The 19,193-nt window shown below is 39.8% G+C and overlaps 1 protein-coding gene across 14 annotated transcripts in view; it reads right to left on the bottom strand.

The window, feature by feature from the left end:
• The window catches only part of SRPK2 (SRSF protein kinase 2), a gene marked incomplete at its 5' end in the record, with an annotated part of 247,870 nt that overhangs the window by 94,527 nt on the left and 134,150 nt on the right, over nucleotides 1–19,193 (bottom strand). For all 14 annotated transcript variants that reach the window (XR_014266949.1, XR_014266950.1, XM_082473521.1 and 11 more), the window contains one exon: nucleotides 80–231. Coding sequence is in view for 12 of the 14 variants with exons in the window: in XM_082473521.1 (XP_082329647.1) it covers nucleotides 80–231 (152 nt within the window). The remainder of the gene's footprint in view (nucleotides 1–79; nucleotides 232–19,193) is intronic.

Below are 19,193 nucleotides of genomic sequence, written 5' to 3'. Positions count from 1 at the left end.
GGCTAATTTAATAAAGACCAAGGAGTCTGCGTCATTAACCCCCCTCGTCCTCTCCCGGTGGGGAGGGCAGGCGCGTCACCTTTGCAGTAGTCTGCGGGGTCCTCCTGCTCCTCATCGTCTGACCCCAGGATCTCCTCCTCTGGCTCCGGGGGCGCAGGGTCTGCCAGAGGCGGTGGCGGTGGAGGGGGCGGGGGTGGAGGAACCAAGGGAGCTTTCTGTTGAGGCTCCGGCCTGAAACAGAGGAAGGACAATTTCTGTTTACTCAGAAGTAAATCCTGCATTATGAATGCACTTGAGAGTTTCTTAATGTGGGAAAAAATAAAACTTGTCACACACTAAGAAGAGATGCTGATTAATGTTACTTCATCCACTTTAGCTGAATTCAAGTAATGTTTCAAAACACAAGTGGGGGGCGGGGGGGGTGACTACCCTTATTAACCAAGGAATATTGCTGCAGGCCCATTTTCACTCCAAGTGTCATTATTTCTTAAGTCTTGATAATATTATGAATTGTAAGTGAAATAAGAGTTCTCTCCCCACGATACACAGCCTTAGTAGTTAGAACACATCCCCCAGAGATTAGAAAAAGACAGAGGAAAGCAACCCTGGACTTTAAAAAAAGGGCTTATTTTCCATCATTTTAAAATCAGAATTCCTTTCCCCATAGAAACAGTAGGAATGTGGTTAGGTTTCCTGGATAACTCATAAAAGCCAACTAATGTATACTGTAATGTACACCTTGCTCAGCAAGACAAGAACGCTGTCGCAAACTGGAACTTAAACAAAGAAAACATCCACTGCAGTCAAATACAAATACAATCCATACATCAATGCAAGACTTCCAAAGGTTATTTCTAATTGTTACAAAGAGGCTAAATGTTTAGTATACTCTTTTACAAAAGATAGGAAAACCTATAATACTAAAAACAAATAAACAACTTAAGAGGTTACAGATGTAAACCCTTCAGATATCTAGAATAACTCAGGACATATTAAATACATTTGCTTAGAAGTAAAGCATTCATAATGCAATTCTATAAAATCAAGCTTTCACTTATAAAATTTAACTGCTCCTTCTAGCCATATCCCAATGGGGAATCTTGAACCGAAAGTCTCAACTGGATGCAGAACCCCTCTTGAGCTGCAAGCTGCCCTAACAACAGGACCACCACCGCTCTCCCTGAGCTGGCCACAGCTCTACAGATAAAAAGTGGGGAGGGAAAAGATACCGAGTGGTAGGCGCAAGGGGGTTCGGCTGATGGACTGTTCCCCAGAGGCAGTTTCAGTGGGATGAACAGAGGGCCCCTAGTCTGGGGAGCAAGGGGAACCTCACAGCCACTGATGTGGTAGATAACGGCCATTTATTTTGGCCTGCCCAGTACTGATGTTCCCTTTCTAATAAAAGCATGTTTTGGAACACTGCTACTCCCTGCACAATGAAAGGCTGGCTCCAGTCCTCTCTCCTCGCTGTGGTACAGCCTAGGGCACAGAGCCCTGGAACCTTGCTTGAGAAGGTCAGCCATCACAGGGTGCAAACTATCCTAGCTGCTAGTAAGAGGCAGGGCCAGAGGAGCTGCCCCTTTCTAAGCTGAACCTCTAAATTCTTGCCAAATCTAGGAGCCCCCAAATAGCCTTTAGCACACTGCCTTCAGCCTAAGGTAGTTACAGCTCATTTATGTGGGTTGCCACCAAAAACTCAAAGTGCCACAGCAAACGAAGGAAGGCAGTAGAAACACCAGCAGTCATGAGGATGGGGTGGGGATCACACCCCACAGGTAACCTTACAGGTCAACACTGGCAAGTATGATTACCTTTGGCAGGACAACTAAAGAATGTTTATAATCTGAAAATGACTTGTACTGATTTCTACTAGCTAGAATTTATGGAGGCTCAAAGTTACAGCTCCCTAGGTAACAGACATTAGGACAATGGTGGTGATAACATTCTGAATTAACCATGCCTCATGATGGAGTAATGAAAGGGAGGCATCACAACCAAACACCAACATCACTGCCAGGACCTCCAAAAAACTCCCAAGAGACCTTATGGAAGTGCAGTCATCTTTCTGGCAGCCTTGCAAATGCTCATTTTCTTTTTAATAGACATGCCTTTACTGAAAGTAAAATGGTCCTAGGGAAAAGAGGTCTGAGGAAGGGGAGGTAGGAGAGGAACTGCACCAGTTTCAACGCTTCCCCAAAGGGAAGAGGTTAGAGAAAAGATTTACATGACCCATTCCTGGGGGTGGAATCTATCTATTTGACAAATTTGCTCAACCACAAATACTTTCAAGTTGACTATTTCTTCCTAAGAAATTTTATATGAAAAAAATGAAGAGATTCTCTAAATTAAAAAAAAAAAAAAAACCCCAAAAAACAACAACACATATTCCCTGTGGAGACTACGTAACAACTAATGAAAAGGGAAGGACTGGAAGATCTTGTCCCACTGGTGCAGGGCGCTGCTACGCTCGACACCACTGATACTTGGGCCAGGAAACTCATGGCTGTGGGTGCTGTTTCGTACATTGTAGAACGCTGTCAGCCTGGCCTCCAGCCACTACATGTCAGTTGTGATCATCATAGACATGTCCAGAGACAAAGCAACCTAAATGTCCATCAACAGAGGAATGGATAAAGAAGATGTGGTACATATATACAATGGAATATTACTCAGCCATAAAAAAGAATGAATTAATGCCAGCAACATGGGTGGACCTAGAGATTATCATACTAAGTGAAGTAAGTCAGACAGAGAAAGACAAATATATGATATCGTTTATATGTGGAATCTAAAAAAAAAAAGGGTACAAATGAACTTATTTACAAAATAGTAGTAGACTCACACATGTAGAAAACTTATGGTTACCAGGGGATGAACGGGGCAGGGGATAAATCGGGAGATTGGGATTGACAATATACGTACTGCTATATATAAAATAGATAACTAATAAGGACCTGCTGTATAGCACAGGGAACTCTACTCAATACTCTGTAATGGCCTACATGGGACAAGAATCTTTAAAAAAAACCAACCCTGGATATATGTATATGTATAACTGATTCACTTTGCTGTACACCTGAAACTAACACAACATTGTAAATCAACTATACTCCAATAAAAAATTTTTTAATCATCACCAAAAAAAAACCTATGCCCAGACACTGACAAATCGGGGGGTCGGGGGGGGGGGCAGTGGTGGCAAAATGATGCCCATGTGAGCACCACTTCATCGGTGGCATTTGCTACATATACCTTTACCTCAATGGAATAGACTGCATCTATGATAAGGGAGAAGAGATTCTAATTTTCACATGCCCATTTTCTCTAGTTTGAGAGGCTCGGGTATCTTTATCGTAATGTGTGTCTCTTGGTGAGCTGCCACGTCACTTGCTTAACAAAATTCTCAGACCCTCTGGTGTCAGGGAGGGCCATGCTGAACAGGCAGGCAGATAGTTCCCCCAAAGCCAGTTCTATCAAGTTAAAGGGATGAGTCAGGGTACCCTGAAATACAGAGGAGGTTGAGTAATGTTGGTGTAGTATCTTGACTGGCTATCACATCAAATCATCTAGAACTCTGCTGTCCTCTGGCCCCACGTGGGTGCTGAGCACTTAAAATGTGCCTAGTCCTTACTGAGATGTGTTCTAAGTGTAAAATGTGTACTGAATTTCCAAGATTTAGTATAAAAAATGTAAAATATTTTGTTAATAATTTTATATTTATTACATGTTAAAATAATAATGTTTTGGATATAATAAATTATTAAAATTAAATTCATCTGCTTTTTACTTTTTTTTTAAATGTGGCTACTAGAACACTTTAAATTACAAATGAGGCTTACATTACATTTCTATTAGATGGCACCACTCTAGACCCTCAGATTCAACAATCGCAGAGGAGTGTCCTGGCAGAGATTCCTGGTTACATCAGTGAATATTTTTTTCTGAGGTTTCTCCCAGTAACCTGCTTCACACCAATTATCACCAACTCTCAAATTACCCAGATCATCACAGTAAGATAAGTACACTGTAACTACCAAATGTTACAGTCCAATCACTGACTCTTTTTCATCCCATCCAGCCTTGTTACTGCCTACCGCACAGGAAAAACACAGTAAATTTGTCTTAGGTCAGATGTACGTAAGAGAGAATGATGCCACACTGTCTTTAAGGCTGGCTTCTTCAAAGTGGTCTCTGGTGGCTTCTACAGCACCTCAAAGCCTGGTTAAATCTCAACTGTTTAAAAGATCAAGAGGTGATCTTACCAAGTGTATATTCATGAAATACGTCAAGCGATTAAAAAAAAAAAGACAACTTTCATTAATCCTATTGAAAACCATCAAGAAGTTATTTCAAAAAACAAACCAAAAAATCATTACATATAAGAATTAATAGGGAGTTCCCTGGTGGTCCAGTGGTTAGGACTCGGCGCTGTCACTGCTGTGGCCTGGGTTCAATCCCTGGTCAGGGAACTAAGATCCTGCAAGCCATGCGGCGTGGCCAGAAAAAAAAAAAAAAAGAATTACTAGAAGCACATAAGCCGTGGGGGGAAAAACTCATAAATATTTTCAACAACAGTGCCAACACTACTAAATGGTGAAAGAATAGTCTTTCAACAAATGGTACTGGGACAAATGGCTATCTGCATACAAAAAAATGTTGTAACCCTACCTCACACAAATACATAAATATTAACTCAAAATCAATAACTTGGGACTTCCCTCGGTGGTCCAGTGCTTAAGACTCCACCCTCCCAAGGCAGGGGCCCAGGCTCAATCCCTGGTCAGGGAACTAGATCCCGCATGCATGTCGCAACTAAAAGATCCCGCATGCCGCAACTAAAAGATCCCGTGTGACACAACTAAGACCCAGTGCAGCCAAATAAATAAATAAAAATATTTTTTAAAAATAACTTGCAGGAAAAAAATATGAGTAAATCTCGATTACCCTAGGCTTGGCAATGTTTCTTAGATATGATACTAAAAGCATAAGCAATAGAAGAAAAAAGATAAGACTGGACTTGAACAAAATTAAGAACGTTTGTGTTTCAAAGGGCACCATCAAGAAAGTAAAGATAACCCAGAGAATGGAAGAATATATTTATAAATCATACAGCTTTAAAGAAACTTGTATCTAGAATATAAAAAGAAATTTGTAACACGACGATAGAGACAAATTTTTAAAATTAAAGAAAAGAAGTAGAACAGACATTTCTCCAAAGAAGATATACAAATGACCAATAAGCACGTGAAAAGATGGTTGCATCATTAGTCATTTGGAAAAGGGAAGTCAAAACCACAATGAGATACTACTTCACGTCCAATAGGATGGTTATATTAAAAAAACACCAGGCAACAACAAGTATTGTCAAGAATGAAGAAACTGGAACCCTCATACGTTGTAGCAGGAGTACAATATAGCGCAGATGTTTTGGAATACCGTAGTTCCGAAAAACGTTGAATTTAGAGTTACCATAAAATCCAGCAATTCCACTCCTAGGTATATACCCAAGAGAAACGAAAACATCTGACCCCACAAAATCTTGTGTAAAAATGTTCAGAGCAGTGCTATTCAGAATAGATAAAACGCAACAACAATCCAAATGTGCATCAACTGATAGATGGATAAGTAAAATGTGGTATATCCTTACAATGTAATATTATTCAGCAATAAAAAGAAATGAAGTACTGATAATACATGCTACAGAAAGGATGACCCTTGAAAACATTACACTAAATGAAAAACACGAGTCAGAAAAGAACACATGTTGAATGATGCCATTTTATATCAAAATGTCCAGAATAGGGAAATTTGTAGAGTGTATTAATGGTGGCTTAGAGTTGGGAGCAGGGAAGAGAGAAGAGAAATGGAGATTGACTGTTAATAGATACGGGGGATTCTTCAGGAGGCATGAAAATGTTCTAATGTGGTGATGGTTATACAACCATGTGAATATACTAAAAAAATACTGAACTGCATACTTTAAATGTCTAAGTTGTATGGTATTTGAATTATACCTCAAAAAGCCGTTTTTTAAAAAGCAAAAAACTATATGATTACATAATACCTTTTAATATCCACCTTATACCTTAATAAAGTATATGCTTCCAAGAAAAATCAGAAATATCTACATTTAGATTTAAGCAATCTATATGCATGGTCTCTTTTACAAATGCCTAGTACATTCACAGTGAAAAACAACATGTAGTTCTGTAAAAAGTAGAGAGAGTCTATCTAATCATCTGAAATTTATATAAGGCACTAGTAATTTAAGAACGTGTATGTATACATAAGAAAATGTACCAACTCAGTGACTGGAATAAAAAATTTAGAAAGCAAAATTCCAACTAGTCATTCATATTTTTCACGAAGAACTATATTTATTTTGCCCTACATAAAACATAACTAAATACTCTAATCATTACTCCAAATAGGGCTATCATAAAAATGCAGGTTAAAAAAAAACACAAAATACTTTTCTTTAAATATTATATTAGAATACTAAGATTATTTTATCATGCTTATCGACTTCATATTATATTTTTAATGTACATTTGCTCTATTAGTAAAGTGAGGAAAAACTGAACGACCCCAGCAAAATGCGTACATCATCTGCTCTAAATTGCCATGGCAACCAGATGGGAGTTCTTTGATTTCCTTCCAGCTGCTATTTCTTTTCTATTCCAGCAGAGAAAAACAAGTAAACTTCACGTTTGGCAGAAAAAGAAGTACTTTCCTTTGTTATCAGCTTAAATGGCAACTGACACCATTTAAGAAATTAATTCAGTTAATCTTTAACCAAAACATAAAGAAAAGGAATCCCAAACCAATTTCTTCAGGTAGTATTCTAGGGACATTAACATAAAGTAAAATTTCTTTTTCTTTCCTCCTATGTCGACAGCCTAAATCTAAAACTCACTCTCTTCCTCCCACCCTCCTTCTCACTCTTCCTCTCTTGGTGGTAATTGTCAGCCTGAGAAACATGCAATCTGGCATTTCTACTTAAGGACAGAATCAATCAGTATATACTTTCTCTCAAAATAGCTCATCTAAAAAGGCTGGCTGCTGTAGCACTCGGTAAAGTCACACAGCTAGGGAGGAAAAAGCCACAATGATTTCATGTATTCCTCTCCAATGAAAAGAGAATTTCTAAACTTTGTATAAATCAAACCTAAATGTGAAGTGTCTGCTATGGTAGGCAGAATTCTAAAATGAGCCCCAATGACCCTTGCCCTGTGTAATTCCCTGTTCCTCTGAGTGTGGGTAGACCTGTGAATATGATATCACTCTTGTAATTATGTTATGTTATATAGCAAAAGGGCAGGTACACTGGGTGGGCCTAACCTAACCACATGAGCCTTTTTACAGGTGAGGGTTTTCTCTGGCTGGTCACAGAAAAAGTCAGGGGTGTGCCTGAGCTAGCCTGGAAAAAAGCAAACATTCATGTCAGGAACTGCCCATTAGGGCCACAGAGCAAGGAATTACGGGTGGCCTCTAGGAGTGAGAGTGGTCCCCAGCCAACAGCTACAAGGATAACAAGAACTTCAGGGCAAGGAAGAGTTCTGCCAATAACCAGCCACCTTAAAAGAGGACTCCAATCCCCAAACGAGAACGGCAGCCTTGGCCAGCAGCCTGGTTTCAGTCCAGTGAGAAACCAGCCACCTGTGCAGCCCTAACTTCTGACCTACAGAACTGTGAGCTAATAAACAGGTATTGTTTTCACCTGCTAAGTGTGTGGTAATTTGTGCAGCAATAGAAAATGAATAGAGCTGCCAAGTTCTCAATACGTAATAGAGTAGTTCACTTTAAATTATCAGATTTTGGCCTCAACCAAATCTGGAGTTTTTTAAATAATTGAAATGATCAGAGGAATTAAGAAGCTGGGTAATAAGAATGTGACAGCCAATTCTCTTTGGGGCATAGGCAAGTTAAAAAAAAAAAAAAAAAGAAAGAAAGGAAAACAAAACCTTATTCCCCAAATTCTAACAGAAACAATCATAATTCCAAGCCAGACACTTTACATGGTCTTATATTCTAAGACTGTGCTGTCTTCTAGAACACTGACCATAGTTAGTGAAAATGTAAGTAAATCACACCTGCTTCCCAACTAAACTACACCTTAGACAACAAACGAGTTGACTACTTGACCACCTAACAACATATATATGACGGAGCTATAGGCTTCCCATCCACCTGTATTATTAATATTTCATAAAACAGTGTGGGGCCTGGCAGTACACGTTATTACTACTGAAGAAGAGAAAGGCAGACAGAAAAGTTTAATCCAGAGCCCAAAAGCGTGTAAAAATGGCATCCATTGATTCCACAAATACTCAGAATAGCATATAACAGCGGTCCCCAGCCTTTTTGACACCAGGGACCAGTTTCGTGGAAGACAATTTTTCCATGGGATGGGGTCGGGGGGATGGTTTCGGGATGATTCAAGTCCATTACGTTTATTGTGCACTTTCCTTCTATTATTATTACATTGTACTATATAATGAAATGATTATACAACTCACCATAATGCAGAATCAGTGGGAGCCCTGAGTTTGTTTTCCTGCAACTAGATGGTCCCACATGGGGGTGACAGGAGACAGTGACACCTGAAGCGTGTGGCTTACGTCCAGTCTACTCCGTAAGATGCAGCTTGTCACTTTCCACTCACTGATAGGGTTTTGATATGAGTCTGCAAGCAGTTGATTTATTACGGTCTCTGTGCAGTCAAACCTCTCTGCTAATGATAATCTGTATTTGCAGCCGCTCCCCAGCGCTAGCATCACCGCCTCAGCTCCACCTCAGATCATCAGGCATTAGATTCTCATAAGGAGTGCGCAACCTAGATCCCTCACATGCGCAGTTCACAGTAGGGTTCGTGCTCCTGTTAATGCCACCACTGAATTGACAGGAGGCGGAGCTCAGGCGGTAATGCGAGTGACGGGGCAGCAGCTGTAAATACACAGATGAGGCTTCACTAGCCCGCCGCTCACCTCCTGCTGTACGGCCGGGTTCCTAACAGGTCACCAACTGATATCGGTCCGTGGCCCGAGGGTTGGGGATCCCTGGCGTATAGCATGCACCATGACGTGTACTGGGGTACAAAGGAGCCCAGCACTGAGGGATGCAGGGTCTAGCAAGAGGGCTCTAGAGAAATGCCTGTAAACACATGAATATGGGAACATAACTGCTCCAAGTGTTGTTATAGAGGAGGAGGTGGCAGAGGGCTGAGCCAGAAACATCTACATGCTGGGAGTGATCTTAGAGACAGAACAGAATGAGGCACAGGGGGTGGAGGAGGGTGGCCAAGGCCCAGGAACAGGGTGATGAGAGGCACAAAGGCCTAAACTAGCCTAGTGTGGCTGGAGACAGGGAAGAGGTTCAGCAGCAGTCAGCTGACAGAGGAATGATCTACAGTTCTGAGGAATCCGGGCTCTATCCTTAAGGCAAGCAGGAGCCACTGAAATACAATTTTAGGACCAGAGAGTTGCTCTCTGCAAAAAACATGAAATTGGTGTACAGAATGGGTAGAAAGGATAAAAGACAGAAGCAGGGAAACTAGTGAGGTGTCCAAGGAGGAAATGATGAAAACCTGAACTCAGAACTCAGTAATTCGTTTGCTGGAGGTGGGTATCTGTCTCCTAGGTTTCTGATAGTAAGACAGTGTTAGCATTAATTTGGAGAGAGAACACAGCAGGAGGAAGAGGAGTGGTTTGCAGTGAAAGCTTACTTCTGTTTCAGCTCATCAGAGTTTGAGGGGCATGTGGGATGTCCAGCATTGTAGAAATACAGTGGACTGCTTGGTATATAGAATCTATAGTTAAAAAATAAAGGTTTAGGCTGCAAATAGAAACAGAGGTCATGAGTAAACAGCTGGTAAACAATGCCTTTTCAAGCATGTGAGAGTGCCAAAGAGAACTGAGGGGTTAAAGAGACAAGAGCAAGGCCTAGTTAAGAGCTAACATACAAGGTTAGTCAAACCACCAACAGATCCTAGCCTTCCTGGTTCATGATCTGCAAGCAGTGACCCACAGCATAATCACCAAGATAAATTCATAAGTTTCAAAGACAGATTTTGGAGAATATATAAGTTTTACCTCATATAAGCCTACCTTTTTACATTAGGACGAGATATACATATAAAAACTAGCAAACTAAGGACCCGTGTGTTTCTATCTAAAAGGCTCTGTTTGTAGGCAATCTGAAGCCAGCTGGGTACAGGGTAAGCTGCTGCTACAAAAAAAAAGGGCGAGGCGGGGGCGGGGGGAGGAGAATTGTTTACTAAGACCTGTACATTGATGAAACTTAACTAGAACAACTTCCTCATGCTACTCAGGAAATAATGCAAGATGTACCACTATGAACATGGCTTCTGCACACCTCCACAAGATTTAAATCCAAAAGCAACTATAATTATATGACACAATAGCCACTAGCCAAATTAAACAGAATAAAATTTAAGATTTAGTTCTTCCGTCACTCTAGCCTCATTTTAAGGGCTCAAACAGCCGTGACCACATACAGCTGGTGACTATGGTACTGAACAGTGCAGATAATAGACCATTTCCATCATCACAGAAAGTTCTACTGGGCAGTGCTGCTCTAAGCAACACTTTAGCAACATGAACCTCCTCTAGCATAGCATTAGTTTTAATAAGTAAATAAAATTAACTGAAAAGAGTTTGGAACATTTTTTTATACAGCCCACCATTGGAAATTTTAGCCGTAAAATTATAAACAGGAAGAGTATATTCATTTTTAATTTGACAGATGATTCCAATATTTGAATATCCTCTAGCTCAGCACACCTCCTTACTGGAATTCACCTGCTACTCACAGTGACAATGTCTGCAAATAGCAATATATTGGGGCCTAAACGTCCATCATTGGGAGACTTGTTAATAACATGATGATAGATTATGGCACATGCATACAACATAACTCTTCTATAAAAAATGAGGCAAATGAAATTCAGAAAATTCCATCCACAATAGCATCAAAAAGAATAAAACACAGAGCTCCGGCGGCAACCGTGGCGTATACCAGCCTCGCGGTGCCGCTCATTGTGATGCGCATGTTCTGGGGCTTCGTCGGCTTCCTGGTGCCCTGGTTCGTCTCTAAGCATCACCATGTTGGTGACCTGTTCCGTTTGCTGCTATCTCTTTTGGCTGATTGCAATTCTGGCCCAACTCAACTCTCTCTTTGGACCACAGTTGAAAAATGAAACCATCTGGTACCTCAAGCATCACTGGCCTTGAGGAAGAAGACCTGCTCGCCAGTGCTCAGTCACTGAGGCCACAAAGAGAACTCCTCTAGATGCAAAATCACCTCCATATCCAGACCACCTTCCTTAACTCACCCGTTTTAGCCATCAACTGCCTTAAATGTTCCCACCACATTTGAATGCCTTATTCTACAGTGCAGTATTTTTTCTGGTCACCTTTCTTACACTTTGATGAATCATGTACCTATTTAACCTAAACTATGCTGCCTCCATAAAATGTTTATGTACTCTTCTGAGATAGGAACTGCTGTTCTTCTGAGAAATAATGTTACTCTCTCCTTGGAACCTGCGGATTTGAAGATGGCTCCTGCCTGCTCACAACATGGGAATCAGCAAAATGTTTAAAAACTGTTACAAGGCAATAAGACTCCAGTGGGGCAGTCAGTAGGAGAACACGTTCAGAGGGAAAAATTTGTCTCACCAGGATTATACCAAAGTATGTTTTCAGGATGAATTTCTTATTTCTGACATCTTTTAGAATAAATTATTTTTCTGCTTTCCATGGAAAAAGAAAGAATAAAATACAGTTAAACATTGAACAATTAGAGGGTTGGGGCACGGCTGAAAATCGAAGTACAACTTAATAGCTGGCCTTCTGTGTATGTGGTTCCTCCATATACACAGAGTCAACTATCTGTGGACTGTGTAGTACTGTAGTACGTACTATTAAAAAAAAATCCACATATAAGTGGACCCAAGTAGTTCAAACCCGTGTTAAGGGTCAACTGTACATAGGAATAAATTTAACAAAAGAAGTTCAAAATATATACTATCAAAACTAAAAAAGAGGGCTTCCCTGGTGGCGCAGTGGTTGAGAATCTGCCTGCCAATGCAGGGGACACGGGTTCGAGCCCTGGTCTGGGAAGATCCCACATGCTGCGGAGCAACTGGGCCCGTGAGCCACAACTACTGAGCCTGCGCATCTGGAGCCTGTGCTCTGCAACAAGAGAGGCCGCGATAGTTAGAGGCCCGCGCACCGCAATGAAGAGTGGCCCCCACTTGCCACAACTAGAGAAAGCCCTCGCACAGAAATGAAAGACCCAACACAGCTAAAAATAAATAAATAAATAAATAAATTAAAAAAAAAAAAAAGCAAGTGTTTCCCTGATTTAAAAAAAAAAAAAAAAAAAAGAAGTTAATTCTTCTGACCAACTTGGATTCTTCCAAAAAAAAAAAAAAAAAAAAAACTAAAAAAGATTACTGAAAGAAATTAAAGAAGCTCTAAATAAACAGAAACACATCCCACGTTAATGGATTTAAGACTTAATTCTGTTAAGATGACAATATGCCCCAAACTGATCTACAGATTCAATTCAACGCCTATCAAAATACCAGTTGGCTTCTTTGCAGAAATTGATAAGCCATTCCTAAAATTCATATGGAAATGCAATGACCCAGAAGAGCCAAACCAATATTGAGAAAGAACAATACTGGAAGACTCATGCTTCTTGATTTCAAAACTTACTACAAAGGTACAGTAATCAGAGTGTGGAATTGAGAGTCCAGAAATAAACACTCACATTACCATCAAATGATTTTTCAACAAAGGTGCCAAGACCATTCAATAAGGAAAGAATAGTGTTTTTAAACAAGAGGTGATGAGATAAATGAATACCCACATGCAAAAGAATAAAGTAGGACTCCTAACTCACACTACACACAAAAATTAACTCACAGTAGATCAAAGACCCAGATGTTAAGAGCTAAAACTGTTTAAAACTCCTAGAAAAGATGTTCATCATTAGCCATCGGAAAAAACAAAAATCAAAACCACAATGAACCACGAATTCACACCTACTAGGATGGCAATAATCAAAAAGACAGATACTGACAAGTGATGGCAAAAATATGCAAAAATTAGAACCCTCACAGACTGTTTATAAGAAAGGAAAATGATGTACTCATTTTGAAAAACATTTGAAAAACTAGAAGCAGTTTCTTGAAAGATTAAACAGTTACCATATGACCCAGCAGTTCCACTCCTAGATATATACACAGGAGAAGCTAAAACATGCATCAAAAATAAAAACTTGCACATAAATGTTCTTAGCCTCATGATTCGTACTACCCCAAAGCAGAAACAATCTAATGTCCATTAATTGATGAATGGATAAATAAAACAAAATAGTAATATAATAGAATATTACTCAACAATAAAAAGTAATGGAAGTACTGATAGATGTTACAACATGGATGATCCTTGAAAACGTTATGGTAAATCAAAAAAGCTAGTCACTAAAGATCATATTATATGATTCCATTTATATGTAATTCCCAGAATAGAGAGAAAGTAGGTTAGTGGCCGCTTATGGCTGAGGGGGTGGGAAGAAATGGAGGTAACTACTCAAGTGTACAGAATTTCTTTTGGGGGTGATGAAAATGTTCTAAAATTAGATGGTTGGTGATGGTTGCAAAATTCTGTGAGTAGACTGAAACATCTTTGAATTGCACATTTTAAGTTTTATGGTATGTGAATTATCTTTGAATAAAGTTGTTTCACGAAAATAAAGAGGCTGTCCTCTATGTACTAATATGGAAAGATATGTCAACGATAAATACAAAGGTGCAGCGCATTTGTGTATGGCATATACCATTTGTTTTACAGATATAATACAATGCATGCACCTCATGTTAACAGACTGTTTCTGGTGAGAGCAACAAGAAACTGACAATAATGGCTCTCCTCCAGGAAAAGGAGCTCAATGACTGATGGTCAGGGAGAGGAATTAACTTTTCAAAAATTCCTTATACTCCTTTCATACTTTTTCAGTTGGGCACCATGCGCACGGCTACTGAAATTAATTATTAATTTATAAAGACAAGAAAGAAAAATAAGGAAAGACAGAGTGGATGCTGGGAAAGTGGTTCCTATCTCTGACCCCACCACCACTCCACCCCTCCCCCACCCTTGGCGTCTCGGGAGAATTTACTAAAGAACAACAAAATGAACTGTCTAGGGCTGGAAAGCTAGGATAAAAGTCCAGCTCCAAACAACATGCAGTTTTCTGGTAGAAAGCCTGTGGGTTAGGTGTGAATACCGGTTCCATCACTTAAAAATCCACGAGAATTCAAGTCAGTGACAACTTCCCTGAGCCTCTCAAGAAGGTCAGAGCTTCATGGTAATTTATAAGGGATGATACAAAAATTCCTTGGTGTGGTAACTGTGCACGTGGTAGGCAGTCAATAAAGGTTAATCCTCACGTCCTGTTCTCACCTTTCTGGTGTGTGGTTACCGTGAACTTGTTTCCTCAGGGCTCCAGCTGTGAATAATAAGGAGGTACACCCTGATATATTATGCATGATAGCGCTATCAGACCTCTGGCCCTTTCTGCTCATCTGTAACTGTGCTAATGCAAAGGTCAGCATCAATCTACCTCTTAACCTCTCTGCTTCTAAACTCATGTATTTTATAATCATGATTGGTTATGAGATTTAAGAAAGTTTCAGAAGGATCTCTATTGTTAATTATCACATATTTCTACAAGACAATATGACAAAATGGGTTGTACTGCTGCTATAACCATCTTTGGGGAAAAAAAAAAAGATGTCTAACATAGATTTTAAAAATTTAACATGTAAGCAAACAAGTGTCTCCATCTTAAAAACTGTTTCCCCTAGATGGAAAACAAAATTTACAATTGCTGACAGAGAATTTTGGTCATCTGAAGAGTTACTAGTCCACTGCAATACGTTCTGCCTCTTTCAAACTTTATAATTTCAGCCATACACATTCTTCAATTTTAGATAAATGGCTTTATTTTTTAAGACTGTTGTTTCAGTTAGCACTAATGCCAACCTTACTATAGGAATTGTGTATATAGTTCTTCAAAAATGCTGAAGCACATTAATATTATTCTTGTAGGAATGGCCGTTTTCAGAGACTGGTGGATACCTAAAGAAGCTATCAGAAAAACATTTTCCAGAGAAACGAGAGATTCTGCAAGCACCAAATCCAATCCCAACGGGAGAGGCTCAAGAATAAGGTTAGGATTCCAGCTACAATTGTCATCCAAAGACAGGTTCTAGGAAGAGTACTAGGATCAACCAGTGAGTCGAATTTCGGATCCCCAAACTTCTCTAGACTGAAGAGGTAGGGGAAATCTCTCCTATTCATCTGCAATCTCAAGCTTCTCCTTGTGCAGAGTTAGCATTTGAATTTATCATTATACCTTGTTAGTTCTGAAACCCCCAAGCCAGGAATTAATTTAGAGTGCTTCCGGGTCACTGCCATCCCTGGGCGCCTGGAAGAAGTAAAAACAAATCCTCTTGGGAGAAATGCATCCTCCATCAGGGCTAACTGGGATTCCAAGCAGTTAAGATTGGGTTGGGCAGATGGGATTTAATGATTTTTTTCAAATCACCAAATAAATAAGGAAACAATACCCAATGAGCAAGCCAAAAGAAATAATAAACAGCAAAAGTAACTGCAGATACTAGTACTATGAAATACAGAATATAAAATAAATATAATACTGATAGAAATAAAGGAAGGAAACGAAAGCACAAGCGGGAAATTAAAGCATGAGACTTAAAATTCATTGACTGATTAGACAACAAACAAGAGACTGGAAGATGTATCTGAAGAAATCATCTAGGATGTATTGGGTTGGCCAGAAAGTTTGCTTGGGTCCTTCTGTAAAACAGGAAAAACCTGAGTGAACTTTTGGGCGAACCCAGTATCACAGAAAGACAAAGAGATTGAAAATATGATGAAAGGTTGAGAAGTGGAGTAGAGAATGAGAAGATCTAACCAATCTACTCTTTGGGCTTCTTGAAGAAGGGAGAAGAAGGAAGAGCTAAGAATTGTCCAGAATTGATAAGGAACATACATCTCAAATTCAGAAAGCACAAAGTGTTCCAAACAAGGAGAAATCTCCAGAACAATAAAACTGAAGAACTCCAAAGCAAAGAGAAAAAAACAGGGGGGAAAAACAGCCAGATTTTCTATATAGAAATGACAATTACACTGTCACTAGAGGTCACAAAAGAAACAAGTCAAACAACAGTGGTGTAAGATCATCAAAGTGCTAAGAGCCAATGACTGTCATTTTCAGTTATATAACTGGCTAAAGAAAACATGTAGGGACTTCCCTCACGGTGCAGCGGTTAATAATCTGTCTGCCAATGCAGGGGACACGGGTTCGATCCCTGGTCTGGGAAGATCCCACAAGCCTCAGAGCAACTAAGCCCGTGCGCCACAACTACTGAAGCCCGCGCCTAGAGCCCGTGGTCCGCAACAAAGAGAAGCCACTGCAACGAGAAGCCCACCCACTGCAACTAGAGAAAGCCCCTGTGCAGCAACGAAGACCCAACACAGCCAAGGGAGGGAGGAAGGAAAACATGTATACATAAAACAAATAAAGATATTTTCAAATCAACAAAAACTGAGCTTATCATTTACAGACTTCTTCTAAAGAAACTTCTAAAGAATAGATTTCAGGAAGACATGAAACGATGAGGAAGGAAGGTCTAAATTACAAGAAAAAAGGGTGATTGATAAACTGGTAAACATGAGTTAAAACAAATAATGAATGTATATTTCCAGGGTGGCAATAAAAATACTACTCAAAATAACAATATTTTAAAAATCAAACTCTTAAATAATAGTACTATTCTGAGTACTTTGCTCATATAATTAACTCAATGCTCAAACAACTCTGAAGTACTATTATTCACCCCATTTTCACAGATGAGGGTAACGAGGCACAGGGGGTAAGTTCAAGGTCATACAACTAGTGACTGGAGAGCCAGGAAGGAAGCCTGCCCTACTAGGCAGCAGCTGGAAGCAGTGAAATATTTCCAGACCCAACTTTCTAGTAGAACTAGATCTGCTGCTGTGCCAGTGGACTCGGTAGAAGGATGGGTAGGTGGTAAATAACTGACACTGGTGAGAGGCTTGAACAGGAAACACTGAAGGACACTCACTGGGATGAGATGAATCCTCTGTAGTACTGATATCCACTTACAGCACTCAGACTTCTCCACCCACAGACTGACTCACTAAGACTGAGAGAAGGCCCAGGAATCTGCATGTTTGGTAAGCACCCCAGGAAACTGATGCAGGTGGTTTAAGGGCCACACTTGAAGAAACATTACCAGACACATATGTAACCACTATAACCACTATATTCAAGTCCTTTAGTCTAAGTTCCTATTTGACTTTAATGAGCTTCTAAACAAGAAAAATCATACTCGTGTAGTTTGGATACCAGATGTCAACTAAACCCTTAAACAAATAATGTGCAGTTTCAAGCTCACCAAAAGATGACACTAGAAAGGATAAACTGTGGTTAAACAATGGAATAACTACTCAGCAATACAAGACAATGAACAAATACAAGAACATGAATGAACTCACATGAAAGAACTGTGCTAAGTGAAAGAAGTCAAACTACAGAGTATGTGATTCCATTTTAAAAAGGCGAAACTTCAGTGACAGGAAAGCAGATCAATGGTTGCCAGAGACTAAGGAGTGGGGGAAGGGTACTAACTGTAAAAGGGCTCAAGGGAACTTTTGGTGCTGATGAAATGCTACCTCACGATTGCGGGTGTGGTTATACCACGTATACGTACAACAGTTACAACTCCATGAACTGTACACCTAAAACTGGTGAATCTTTATTTAATGTAAATCATACCTTAATAAAGCTGACTCAAAAAAAAAAAAGATCATCAGAGCCACCAGTGAGTTCTCCCCTGTACACTGCTCTTAACACATGCTCTCATCACACTCCAGTTGGTTCAGATCAAATACTCTTCACCACCAAATATGAAATTCTGCAAACCCCCCAGTCATGTATATTAACACATGGGAAACTCACTGCCTAGTTTTAAACCACTCACTACCCTGCAAGGGCAGTACTGAACAGGTAAGAAAATAAAAGCTTTAGTGTTCAATATAAGAGCCTTACGTAAGGTGCAACAGAAATTCAAAACATAAGGTGCTGCTGAGACTAGCACCCATGAAACCAAATGCTACAAATTACTCCCCCTTGTATTCACACATGACACAGTACCATCTCAGTTCAAATTTATCTCACAACTGAGGACTGTCTTGAAAAACATCAGACTGGTGTCTCTGATGCGGCAGGAGCTATAAAGTACTCCACCAGTCTGATCATCCCACCGACTCAGATCAAAGAGAACTCAGGGATTGTGATATTCTCTCCTACCCTTGTGCTCATAAATTTTGTGATTCTACCCTATAGTTCCAAATTCTGCTTGACTACCCACGTACAGAGAAGATACCTCACACTTGTTCAAGAAATATTTATCAAACCATTTTATTGTTAAAAATGAGTAAAAGCTGTCTTCATGCATGGAACCAGGTGTCTAACAGATTAGAGCAGACAAGTATACAAATAACAATATAAAAAAAGGCAGACCATGGTTCAGAAAGATTATTACCTTAATCACCTCAACATAGTCAAGGTTCCAAGGTCCTGGGAATACAATGAGAACAAAACAAAATACCCAGAAAGGCAGAAATGTTCTCTCTGGCTCGTATAGTCCCCAAGGAATCCATACAGAAAGGAGTGACGACTGAGGCTGACCTGTGAGGAAGGGCTTTTGAGGCAAGGGGAACCTCAGGAATAAGCACAGGCATGGCAACAGGAAAGTCCAGTTTTGCTGATATACAAGGTACCCACAGGAGAATATTGGCAGAAATGCTAGAAAGAAAGACTGGAACCAGATTCTGACACCCTTGAATGAAGAATATGGAGTTTATTTCTGGTAAGATATAAAACGTCATGCAAAATTTAATCTATATTTATTTTAAGATCTGTAACACAATAGTTTTTTTGTTTTGTTTTGTTTTTTCACAATAGTTCTTAAGACTATACACCATGATCATGCAGAAGCTTTTTCAAAAGACAAAAGCCTACAAGCAGGAGATTCTGACTCAGTAGGTCTG

This window comes from Balaenoptera physalus (assembly GCF_965194825.1).
Source record: "Balaenoptera physalus genome assembly, chromosome: 8".
NCBI lineage: Eukaryota > Metazoa > Chordata > Mammalia > Artiodactyla > Balaenopteridae > Balaenoptera > Balaenoptera physalus.
Note: the sequence above shows the minus strand (reverse complement) of the source record. Positions and strands in the feature narration are given on the sequence as shown.